Genomic DNA, 11,892 nt, shown 5'->3' with positions numbered 1-11,892 from the left:
AAAGAGTGTTTTTTCCAGTACTGCTGCTGGGAATCCCTAACTGAAGAGGGGGCATTCCCAATCCACACAGGAAGAGGAAGAAATAAATTTGTTCCTGCCTCTCCCTGATAGGATGGTGGGAATCACCCAAGATGTCCTCCGCCTCAGAGGGAGAACCTGCTAAGGTTACTTGGCTCGCCACCTGCATTTTGTTCATTCTCTCCACTCGTTAACAGAAGCACAACGTGTACTACTGAACCAAATTTCAGACTCCAATCCTCTAAGCATTCTTAGCGAGGCACTGTGGGCTTTTTTGGCTGTTGATTGTATACCTTAAATTAATTTAGCTTTTGCTGTTGCAAGGATTAGCTTTGAGTTGTTTTACTGACTCACTGTATTTATCTGAATTCTTACTCATTATACTTTTTGTTAGCTGCCAAACTTCTGCATTGTGACCAGAATTGGGCTACAAGTACCATTTGCAAAATTAGGAGTATTATAGTTTAAATCAGCTATGCAACTTTGGTAAACAGATTCACAGATGCAACCCCCTCTCCCCAACCGTTTTCAAGATTAAATTATGTCTCAAGGAAAACAAAGCTAACAGTGTAGCCTGTGCTTTTTCTTGCACAATTTATCTGTATCTGCGTGCAAAAGACTAACGGCTGTGGTAAGGTTACAATTCCCTGTAACTATACAAGCTTTGGAGGTACAATATATTTAGCACTGTCTTTTGTTGTACACGACCAGCAAGTGGTATTCATGTCAACTTCCAGTATAGCAGCAGGCCTGGATATAATTAACTTGTACTGTGGGGAAACCAACTGCAATTGCTGCTTTGTGATCAAGAGAACACCAGGAAGACAAGTATTACACATGCTGGGGGTGGGGGGAGGGGGGGAGTCTCGCTTCACAAGCAGCGCTGTAAACTGTATGAGAGCTCCTAATAAACAACTGAAATTAAAACAAGATTTATGTTGCCCTATATTACTTCCATGTAAGACCCGATCTGTTACACACAGAAGTTGTACAAACTGAGCACAGCATTTAATTTATTGATCAGCATGTACGCGATAGATGTGGGCCGTTAATTAAAGCCAAGACTAGCTAGAAGCCAAGCTATCCATCTACTGGCAGGACAATATAAGAAATGCTTCCCCAGAAAAGTGGCTCATATTAGGGGTGTTCACTCGTGTCTACCCAAGCCAAAAATATACCCCAAAAATACCTTATCAGTTTAAACCGCACTGCAGGAGAAGCCACCCAGCCAGGTCTGTGTGTGGCGGGGAGAGATCTCCCCGTGGCATGCAGATCCTGGGGCCATCTTCATTTGCTGCACAGTTTAAACTACATAGTTGGAGAAGCCAAGCCAAACCAGCCCCAGGATCGGGCTGGCTGTTTTTTAAACAAGGTATTTTTCTTCTCGGGTCTATTGGGTCTCCCAAAAATTGGGATTTCCAAACATTGGGATCCAACATTTTTCAAAAATACCGAATTTTGGGGGGGTCCAAAAATCAATTTAAAATAAATTGCACACACCTAGTTCATGTGTTACTCAGTAAATGAGGGAAGGCTTGTATTCAAGTCTCACTCTAGCTATTTTGGAGTCTAGAAGGAAGCAAGGCTCCATTTTGCTAGCATCCAATGTCGGAGATGATGACTAGACAAGTCTTACTTCTCTCTGCCTACCTCCACAGGGCTCCTGAAAAAAAACTGATGCCGGAGGATGCTTGGTGGCAGCAATGTCTAGCTTTAAGGCAACTAACTGTGCCATCCTAAGCAGAGCTGAACACTTCTAAGCCCATTGAAAGTCAATGGACTTAGAAAGTTGTAATTCTGTTTAGAATGGCACTGTAAATCTACATGCTCTGGCAGTGGCTTCCATCAGAAAAAAGTCCTCCATCACTGCCATGGTGGTTTGTACACAATGACCAACACGTGCAAATATACAGTGGACCCTCCAAAAACAGTTACACTCAAGCAGCTTTCTCTCTCTCTCCTTGATAACTCTGCCAACACAGATTCAGGAGGCTGACCAACTGCCTATATGGCTCAGCCCTTGTCTTTTTAACCCTCAAAACAACCCTATGAGGCTGACACTCTTAGCGTACCATGACCTAAGGTCATTCAATAAGTTCCATTGGCTGAATGGCGATCTGAACTCAGGTCTCCCCAGTCTTAACTACACTTCACCTTGCTTGTACTGGAGGTGTATCTACTATGCCCACTGGCACATGAACCTCAGGGGGACTAGCCAGCTAGCTTCCAAAGTCTGCTCTTGATCACTGCACAGAAACAATACTGCTAGTGAACTGAATTAAATAAGGTTTCAGTATGGGCTGATGAACTAGTTTCATTGCACACTCCTATTCTGCAGAGAACCCGTTTTGAAAGAGAGACTGGCTTTAATCTAGAACAAATGCACAGCCCTTTTACTTGGCTTTCTAATCAGCGGCTTTATGCAACAGAAAAGGAAGTCCAAGATGATCAGCAAAAGATCCATCAATCTAATTCTGAACATAACTTCAGGATAACATCACCTCTTAAACTGGTAGAGGAGAAAGCCACAGGTCAGCGCTAGAATATCTGCTTTGCATGCCTAAGGTCCAAGGTTCAATTCCTGGCATCTCGTGTTAAAAGGATCAGGTAATGAAATCTCTGGATATTACCTTAGATTCCTTACTTCTTACTTTTGAATCTGAGGCTTTCTCAGTTATAAGAACCAATATACTTCGCTTTTAGCTACACTCATTATATAATGCCGCCAACAAAACCTGTTCACCTCTGTACTTTGGAATATCTCCTAAAGTCGGCCAAACTGCCTCTTATCTTTATCAACGTCGCATCCCCAAACTTCGTAGAGACATTTCCTTGGCCAGATTTAATGTACTACCTACGGCCTTATTATCTGACCATTTCCAAGGTGTGCTCTTCACTGATAGATGCTGTCCATGTACAAACGAACACATCAAAACGATCTCCCATGTTTTGTTTCAGTGTCCCTTCTACCATGCGCTACGTCTGAAATTCTTAAACTCTATTTTGACTCAATTAGAAGAATATTCTGATGGTTTAAAGATTTATTCTTCTTGATAATCCAAATTTTGAGATAATGGAAACTGTTGCAAAATTTCTTTCTGGTGCCATTTCTATTGGCCCTTTATTTGATTAATTGGTTTTCTTTGCTGGTACATTTACATGGTAACCCTTCTCATACCTGCTCTTTTTGCAAGTAATATTTTCTGTTGCTGTTGTATAGGAGTCTGTAAGTGTTACATGCCAATAAAGGTGATTGGATTGATTGATATGAAAGTCCTTGACTCGAGACCCTGGCCAGCAACTGCCAGTGAGAGAAGACAACACTGCTGTTGATAGACAAATGGTCCAATTCTGTATAAGGCAGCATCATGTGTTAGCTAACAAAGACAGCACTAAAAAAAGTTTTCACAAAAAAATAATCTCAAAATATCTTGACACATAAATAAAAGATTAAACATGTTTAATTCCATATATATTCAGGTTTTAATTTTTTCATTGGAATCTATGCTTTAACTACATGAACACATGAAGCTGCCTTATACTTAATAAGACCATTGGTCTACCAAGGTCAGCCTTGTCTACTCTGACTCCCAGTGGCTCTACAGGGGCTCAGGCCAAGGTCTTTCCCATCACTTGCTACCTGGTCCTTTCAACAGGAGATGCTGGGGACTGAACTCGAGAACTTCTGCATGAAAAGTAGGTGCTCTAACACTGAGACACAGCCCCTCTTCAAAGGGTAGCCTAGGAGTGGACACCACAGCTGAATGCCACTGATAACTTACTGTGATTTTTTCATACCAAGTAGAGGAAGGAAGGCCATTACTATCCTTATAATTTAAAGGCAAAAATCTAACCTTGATTTTTATTCAGTGCAAAAAATTGGAGTTCATTTTGAACATGGTATGAATAGCTTAGTTGTTTCAGTTTATTCCCATAATTAGTGTACTAACAGGTCCAGCTTCTATAGTTACTCCAGCCTAATTCTACTCCACAATTTAGATTAGAATAATTGAAACCAGTAGACTCAGTGGAGAAAATCTCCAGTGATTTCCTATCATTATTTATCATCTATCATCATTAGCCATTCTGTTGCTAAATGTCATATTAAAACTAGTCTAAAAGATTTGGTTCATGGCCTAGTAAGGTCTTCTAGATTCTCTACAAGTTTGGGGTTTTTTGAAGCAATGTACGAAGAGTGTCAGACATAAGTGTGAGCAGAACACAGCTTTTCCCATTCTTATTTAAAAATTAGGCAGTCTTATAGTGCTCAGCCATATAGCAAACAGTCTGAGTTGCTTTATGAAAACAGATGGCTTTTGGCTGACAAGGCCAAGCGACCTGTTAAAATCAACCAGTGAATTGTTTTGATCCTGTGGCTGCCAAGGTCCTATTCCCTTCATTCTGTCATAGCAGGGGCACATTGTATTTAAAATAGAGAACTGGAGATTATTGTCAATCTGGCTACTGGAAAGATGTAGATTAGGACAGGGAAGAGAGTGCACCGGCATCAAACTCCCCCAAAACAACAACAACAAATCAGCAAGAAGAGAATATTCCCATTCTTTATACAATTGGTTTGAGTCCTTCAAGGAGCTCAATATTTTGCTTGTCCCAACCTCCAAGAAGCCCAAGACAATCAATCCACTATCCCAGTTTCTTTGTTATTTGGGATTTGTTGAGAATGGTATAGTTGAATTATTTTCTTCTGCACCATTTCTGCCTCAGCACTACAGCAATTCTGATCTCCCACTAAGTCCTCTTGAAAGAGAGCCAGGAGTTACTCATCACAGCAGAGCGAAAGGAGTAGGAGAACCCTAAACTCCTACCTGCATAGACTCCAAGAGTTCATAAGCAAGAAGATTTTTTTTGAACCCTAGAACTGAATAATAAAAGAGGACAGGACAGTACTATGGAAGCAGCAGCAAACATGAGTGAGATGTTTTGTGATGGCAGAATGCAGAGGTCATATGACTTCACGCCATATCGTTCTCTACACACGTTTTAAGATCTGAATGATTCTAGTCAACCAGACACAGTGATCAGCCTTATCAAATAAGGTTATATTGCTAGTTTGTGAAGCAGATTTTTAGAAATACACATTTTGTGTTGTTTCATGTTTTTCACCATGAATATTAGTCAGAGACCCAAAATTATTTTTAATGTAATTTCAGGAGGGTAGCCATGAAGAGCTAAATTAGAGCCCAGCAGCACCTTCGAGATCAGCAAGATTTCAGGGGTATAAGCTTTCTAGCGTCAAAGCTCCCTTAGTATCTCATGAAGGGAGCTTTCAGTCTCACAAGTTTATACCCCAAAAATGTTGCTGGTCTCTAAGGTACTGGTGGACTCAAATCTAGTTCTTTTTAAAACATGTATATAAGGCAAATCACACCAAAGCTCTGTATACTTAGAAGCTCTGAAAGGGTAAAGCATAAAATGAACAAATATTAATAAAGCTCCAAGTAATTCTCTTTGTCCAGCTACCATGACTTGTGCCTCAGGAAGAGAACATTTAGCTAGTTCAGTCACCCCAAGCAATTTTAAGCTATTTCAATATAATCTGAAAACAAGTCATACAATCCACTATAGTAAAAGTCTTTTCCTATGCCTTTTCCCTGTAAGTTCAAAACACCAAATTAAAACTATCTTAAATAGCTTACCGAGGTATGACCTCTTTATACACACATATAATGTTCTGCACAAGAGACATGTGAATACAGGGATTTCCACAGACAGGGCTGGATCCATCCAGCTCTTTTACTCAATCTTGCCCAATTCCCCTCCTTACTAGTGTCCCCAACCCACGTGACTTTGGTCCAAGCAGGTCCCATGGCCATTTCTGGTGGTCAAACCAGGTCCTTCCTTCCTTTTTCAATAGCAAGAAAACTGGCTGGACCCAACTCAACATGCCAACAACATCTAAATATGTATTTTCCCAACTGTACCTCCATCCCTCCCCCCAACACTAATGCAAACAAGAAAGTTCATAAACATCTGAAGTATCATACACCAAGGAATAGGCTTGCTTGTATTCACTTTATCCAAAAGTCAGCACACATTCAACCTCTGACCCCAAACACAAAAAGATACTCACCATCATCTAAGGTGATGTCTTGCAGCCCTATTGTCTGAAAATTCAGCTCTCTATCCTCAGGTTCAGGCTTTACGTTAGCCTCCTCTGGTGAAAATGGAGATGCATCACAAACATTATGATGTATCAAGGACGAAGCTGCAGCAATTGCTCCTAAACCTGGACTGTGTGCCTGAGGCGACTGTTGCCCAGAGTGACTAACAGTAGCTGGAGGTGGGGTTGAGGAGGCGGGTCCTGAGCTAGAAGTCTGGTAAGGCATGGGCTGTAGTTGTGGAGAAGACGGTCCAGATCGCGGTGAATGAACCATAGAATGAGAAGATTTGGGGGATGTTGAGGAAGTGTTACCTGGATTTGAAGAATGGTAAGCCACCTGCTGCAGCTGAGCGGAAGGGTGTCCGAGGGACTGAGTCATTGCAGAAGGGGCAGAACTCTGCCGAGGATTTGGACAGTGGTACCCCATTGATTGAAGATGAGGCGACGACTGTCTTTGTGGAGCAGGGTGTGATGAAGGATGGCCTCCCACTACAGCTGAAGTTGACACAGAACCCAGATTTGAAGGATACGGCATTGGTGGTAGAGGCTGGCAGCTAAGGTTTATCAACTGAGGTACAGCTGCTGCATCCTGTTGAAATGAAATCGCATCAAATCCTTGGCTGGCAGAGGCAGAGTTCATCGGAAGACCAGACTGTCCGTTAAACATAACATTCGATTGCATAGGCTGGTAGGAAGGCCTCGCAGAAGGTGCTGATGTTACCTGAAAAGACTGGTGGACAACAGCTGGAGACAGAACAGGATGCTCTTCACCTGGGTTAATGTTTCTACCTTGGATGTGCGACAGCTGGGATACCGAGGAGGACACCATGGGTGTATACGCTTGCTGAACTGGGCATACAAGGCTCCTAGGTGATGTAGAAAGTAAACCTTCATGGGAGAGCCCTGAATCTGGCGAAGACAGCTGAGTCTGAAGAGAAGGGAGTCCTTTAACACCAGCACAATGGGTCACGGACAATGATGAAACCGAAGCTAAATCCATTTCATCTCTGTTCTCTTGTTTCAGGACAACTGTAAAGTTAGGAAATTGGTGAATTAAAATTCACAAGTACCAGTGTTCACCACATTAACCCTGTAAGAAGCTGCACTGTCCCAAGTTGGACCCAATGGCACATCTTGCCCAATACTCTCAATACAAATAAATAGCATTAATTAAAATACCAATATAGATATTCTCCCCAGCTGTCCTATTCATGGTCCTGTTTTAAAGGGAAGCAGATGAACCTACAATCTTCTGCATGCAAAGGAAGTGTATAATCACTTGCTATATCTCGGTTTAGTATGTGAGAATGAAATAAAAAGAAAAATGTACATCATCTCTAGTACACAGATAGATGTCTCCCTCCTCCCCTCCCATTTTATAGGCAGACTGGGATTCTTAGACAGCATCAGGACAAAGATCTGGCTAGAGAACCTTTCCCTCTTAATCAACCACAAAGAGTTATTTCCTGGCATTATTTATACATGCTGTAGCAACAGTCAGGATAAGAAGACAACATTTGCTTTCAAATATGTATCTGTGCATACTGAAATGGCATTTCTTTTACAACTCTATGTACTGTTACTTTACAGATTTTGATTTTTTTTTCCACTCCAAGTAGTAACACTCTGTCCATATGAACAAGACAACATATATCTCTACTGTGGAAAAAAATACTGGGAATGAGAAGTATGTCACAAATAAGAGACTGTTTATATATGATCACAGAAGTTCCCCACAGGCCACTTATAAAAGAACCTCTGGTATGTATGGAGGCAGTATGGAAATAATTTAGAAAAGTAAAATAAAATTAATTGCACTTCTACCTATTGCATATAGCAGTGACCTTCTCATCTTTTTGCAAAAGTTGTTTTCCGTTTTATTAAAGTTTCCATTTTATTAAAATAGTTATACCTTGCCTTGCCCTCATAAAGGTAGCCAAGGCAATCCTCTTCCCAACCATACTGCAATAAATTTATCTAGCATTTACTGTGAAGGGATCTTGGTCTGCAGATTATAGCTGTTTGGACCCAAACGTGAAAACTAGACAAAACTCAAGGAGCTGCCTTCATTTTACCCATATACTAGAATCATACTCCTAGACAGGCATACCACAGGTGGTATGAGCAGGCATAACACAGGTGGTATGAGCATGTACAGCTTGACATATTAGCAGTTTTTACTGCAGCCAATTATCCAGCTAAATGGGCAAAATAAATTCCCCCAATTTGCCCACTTGGACAAGATCCAATTGAAGAACTGAAGCTTTGAGGAAATTTACTGCAGCCAATTATCCAGCTAAATGGGTAAATTAAGAGAAAACAAGTATGTCCAAATCTTGTTGTACGCTACACTTAAAGGAAGTTGCACATACTTGGAGTGTAAGTAAAACGCTGAGACTGGCTTTTTTTCCTCTTGCCGTTGCAAACGTAGAACTGCACCTGGACAGCAGCCGAAACTGCTTTGTTGTGGTACGGAGGAACTTCAACAACAATTGTAGCCTGAATGAAAAAAGTGAATAACTTGCATGTCAAAGTCAAGGGCAAACCTTCAGAAAGCAGTTTCTTCTCAGAAGCCACCAGATATCCTGCCATCTGGCAAGGCGCTTGCGCCACGTCCTGAAGTAAGAGCTACAGTGTAGAGCCTTAAATGGTGGCACCTTTTCCCTTGAATGGCCTTCCACAGCAAGCCCACTAAGGCCACCACACCGACCACATACATACTGCTGTAGCCACCCCAATCCAGCCAACTCTGTCTCTTGTCACTTGCCCTCTATAGTTATCATTTGTCACTTTCTACACAACATCCATTATGAGCTCTGACATTTCTCAGTTAAACACTGTTTATAAGATGTTGGCTTGGGTAGGGGGGCAGAAGGCACCAACAGGAGCAGGATCTCCCCTCCTCACAGCCAGCTCCTAAGTTCTGTAAACACATCTGCATACCTGTTAAAGAACAACACCAATGAACTACTATGACTTTCTCTCCTCTCTAAGGAGAGATTCCCGGTTTCTAGCAGAAAGATATGGATACCCATACTATGAAACATTTGTCTTAATAGTTACAACATACAAATATTGAAATAAAGACAAAATAGACTCCCCGTTTAAAAGAGATCTCACCTCTTGACTCCTTTCCCTAATTATTTTTCCTTCTACCTCCCACTGAGGCCGTCCATCTGGCAAAAGAAAGGTTTTAGTTTAAGTATCAAATTATTCAAAAAATCATCCAGCTGGTAAGGATAAATATATGCAAACTGCAAAAATTCTTAATAGCTGTTTTCATCTGGGAGCAAGATGTTTTTTTAAGCGGAACAAAGTCTTCAGTAGCCGTGCTGAGAAAAGCTGGAACAAAAGGTGAAGGGAGAAGAAAGGACTTGACAGCACAGAAAGGGCAGTACTGTGTAAAAGAGGCTTCAAAAAGGAATTTGAAGGGGAGCAGAGCAGTTGCCACACCGAACGATGCTGTTCTGACATAGCATAAAAGAAGACCCAGAAGAGTCTGGGACTTTTCAGTTTAGAAAAGAGACAACTAAGGAGAAACATGATAGAGATTTTCAAAATTATGCACGGGATTGAGAGGGCAGACAGAGAGAACTTTTCCTTCCTCTCCCAAAATACTAGAACGTGCGGGCATCCAATAAAGTTTGTTGGGCTACAGATCCAGGACACAACAAAAGAAATACTTCTTTGTACGAGTTATTAAAATGTGGAATGTGCTGCCAGAGGATGTAGTGATGACCACAAGCATAGATAGCCTTAAAAGGGGATTAAACAGATTCATGGAGGACTGGTTTGTCATTGGCTACTAGCCACTGATATTCAGAGGCAGTAAACATCTGGATCCTAGTGCCAGGAGACAGCTTAAAGTGGAGGCCTCAGCCTTTATGTCCTATTGTTGGCCCTCCAGAGGAACTGGTTGGTCACCGTGTGAGACAGGATGTTGTACTGGATGGATCACTGTTCTCATCCAGCACGGCTCTCCTTAGGTTATGATTTTATGTTCTATAAATGAACCAATGAGAGGACACAAACTGGAGGTGCAGAGACTGAGGGCCACACTAGTCAGCATCTGCTGAAGTCAGTGAACACACAGCTCCACAGCCAGGGCAAATGTGCTGTCGTCCCCTCCACAGTAGTTTCAGCTTGGGAAATTGCTGTGTGGGGAGGAGACTAAAGCCCTCCCACACATCACACTATTGAGCCAAATCAGGCCTGGAGCTCTTGGGAACCTTAGTTCCCCAATGGCCTATCTGTGAGTTGTTTCCGGGAATCAGACCCAATTTGTGGCAGATATCGCATCTGGTTATTGGCCCCCGAGAGCTGCTTCACACATGACAAAAATAGCCAATTCATCAGGTGCAGAAAAGTGGGCAGTGAAGTAGGCCTTTGCTGTGGAAAGATCCTGCACCAAGAATAAAAATGCGTTTTTTTAAAAAAAAAAAACAAGAGAAGCAGCAGCATCGGAGAGACCTGAGTTTATCCAGTTTTCTGTTTTCTACCTAGTTTTACTGTCAGAACTTGTTTATAATCAGAACTGCCGTAGCTGTTGCCTTAGAACAAAGGGCTGATGCCTTTCTCATCAGCATACAATTACCATCAGACACTTATTATTAAGGTTGCCATCCTGTGATAATATTAGTAGTAAAGCCACCAACAGCTTGAGGAATGTGTTAACTGCAATGAAGCATTACACAATAGCTAGAATATAGTAGCAACTATACTATGGCTTTATGGGACAGTGTGCTCCTTTTAAGTGTGTTTGAATCATACCGATTCTTTACTAAGAGCAGCTCTACATACACTCACTGTGAACATCAATAGCTTTTCATTCCTCAGCATCTAGTAGGGTTGTCAGCCTCCAGACAGTAGCTGGAGATCTCCTGGGATTACAACTGATCTCCAGGCAACAAAGATCAGTTCACCTGGAGAAAATGGCTGCTTTGGAAGGTGGACTCTATGGAATTATACCCCACTGAAACCCTTCCCTTTCCCAAATCCTGTCCTCCTCAGGCTCCACCCTCAAAATCTCCAGGTGTTTCCCAACCTGGAGTGGGCAACCCTAGCATAGCATCTAGGTTCAAGTTATTCACAAACAGCTTTAATCTTGGAGAATTGCCAAAATGTTTTGGGGGACTTTTAATTAAGTCTGTCTCTATGGGAGCCAAAGTGAGGGGGGAAATGCAAGCTCTTCATTACTAAAATACAAGATGGAGGAGTAAGGAGAGAATAAAACTCTTCTTTTTCCCAAAACTTTAAGAACGAATGTTTTGGGGAATGCCACAGATTAATGCTCAATACGATTTATACCTAGCTAAAAGGAGGATTTGGGGCTGAGGCTTTTAGAACATCCACTACAGTATTATGAATACATTAGGGGGTTATTACATGTTGGGTGCGTTCAGACGGGGCATTTCTGCCGGCATAAACTGTACCGGTTGGAACCGGTGCAGTTTATGCCAGCAGAAACGCGATCACACTTACCTCCCTCACAGCGGAAGCCATCGCAATACTCCCGTCCACACTCGTCTTCGGGGGGTTTTTTTACTTAGTTTGCGCATGCGCATAGGCAGCCATCCATAGAATGGCGATCTTCGCACATGCGCAAAAAACCCTGTTGTACATTTAAACTTTAAAGGTAAGGACTTACCTTTAAAGTTTAAAGAGCACAGTAGCCTCCCGGAGGTCCCGGACACCTCCGAAACGCTACAGTAAGGCCCTTTTCTTTTTTTATATACAAACGGCAGGGCGAAGCT

At 42.0% G+C, this 11,892-nt stretch overlaps 1 protein-coding gene across 1 annotated transcript in view; it reads right to left on the bottom strand.

The window, feature by feature from the left end:
- NFATC3 (nuclear factor of activated T-cells, cytoplasmic, calcineurin-dependent 3) overlaps window positions 1-11,892 on the bottom strand; it is a 77,397-nt gene that overhangs the window by 14,358 nt on the left and 51,147 nt on the right. Inside the window, exons 7-9 of the mRNA XM_015414696.1 lie at window positions 9,260-9,315; window positions 8,512-8,638; window positions 6,110-7,168 (exon numbers count right to left, since the gene is read on the bottom strand). Coding sequence (XP_015270182.1) covers window positions 6,110-7,168; window positions 8,512-8,638; window positions 9,260-9,315 — 1,242 coding nt within the window. The remainder of the gene's footprint in view (window positions 1-6,109; window positions 7,169-8,511; window positions 8,639-9,259; window positions 9,316-11,892) is intronic.

Source organism: Gekko japonicus, unplaced genomic scaffold (assembly GCF_001447785.1).
Source record: "Gekko japonicus isolate JY-2015 unplaced genomic scaffold, Gekko_japonicus_V1.1 scaffold1170, whole genome shotgun sequence".
Taxonomy (NCBI): Eukaryota; Metazoa; Chordata; class Lepidosauria; order Squamata; family Gekkonidae; genus Gekko; species Gekko japonicus.
The sequence above is the reverse complement of the archived record's forward strand: the minus strand, read 5'-3'. Positions and strand labels throughout refer to the sequence as shown.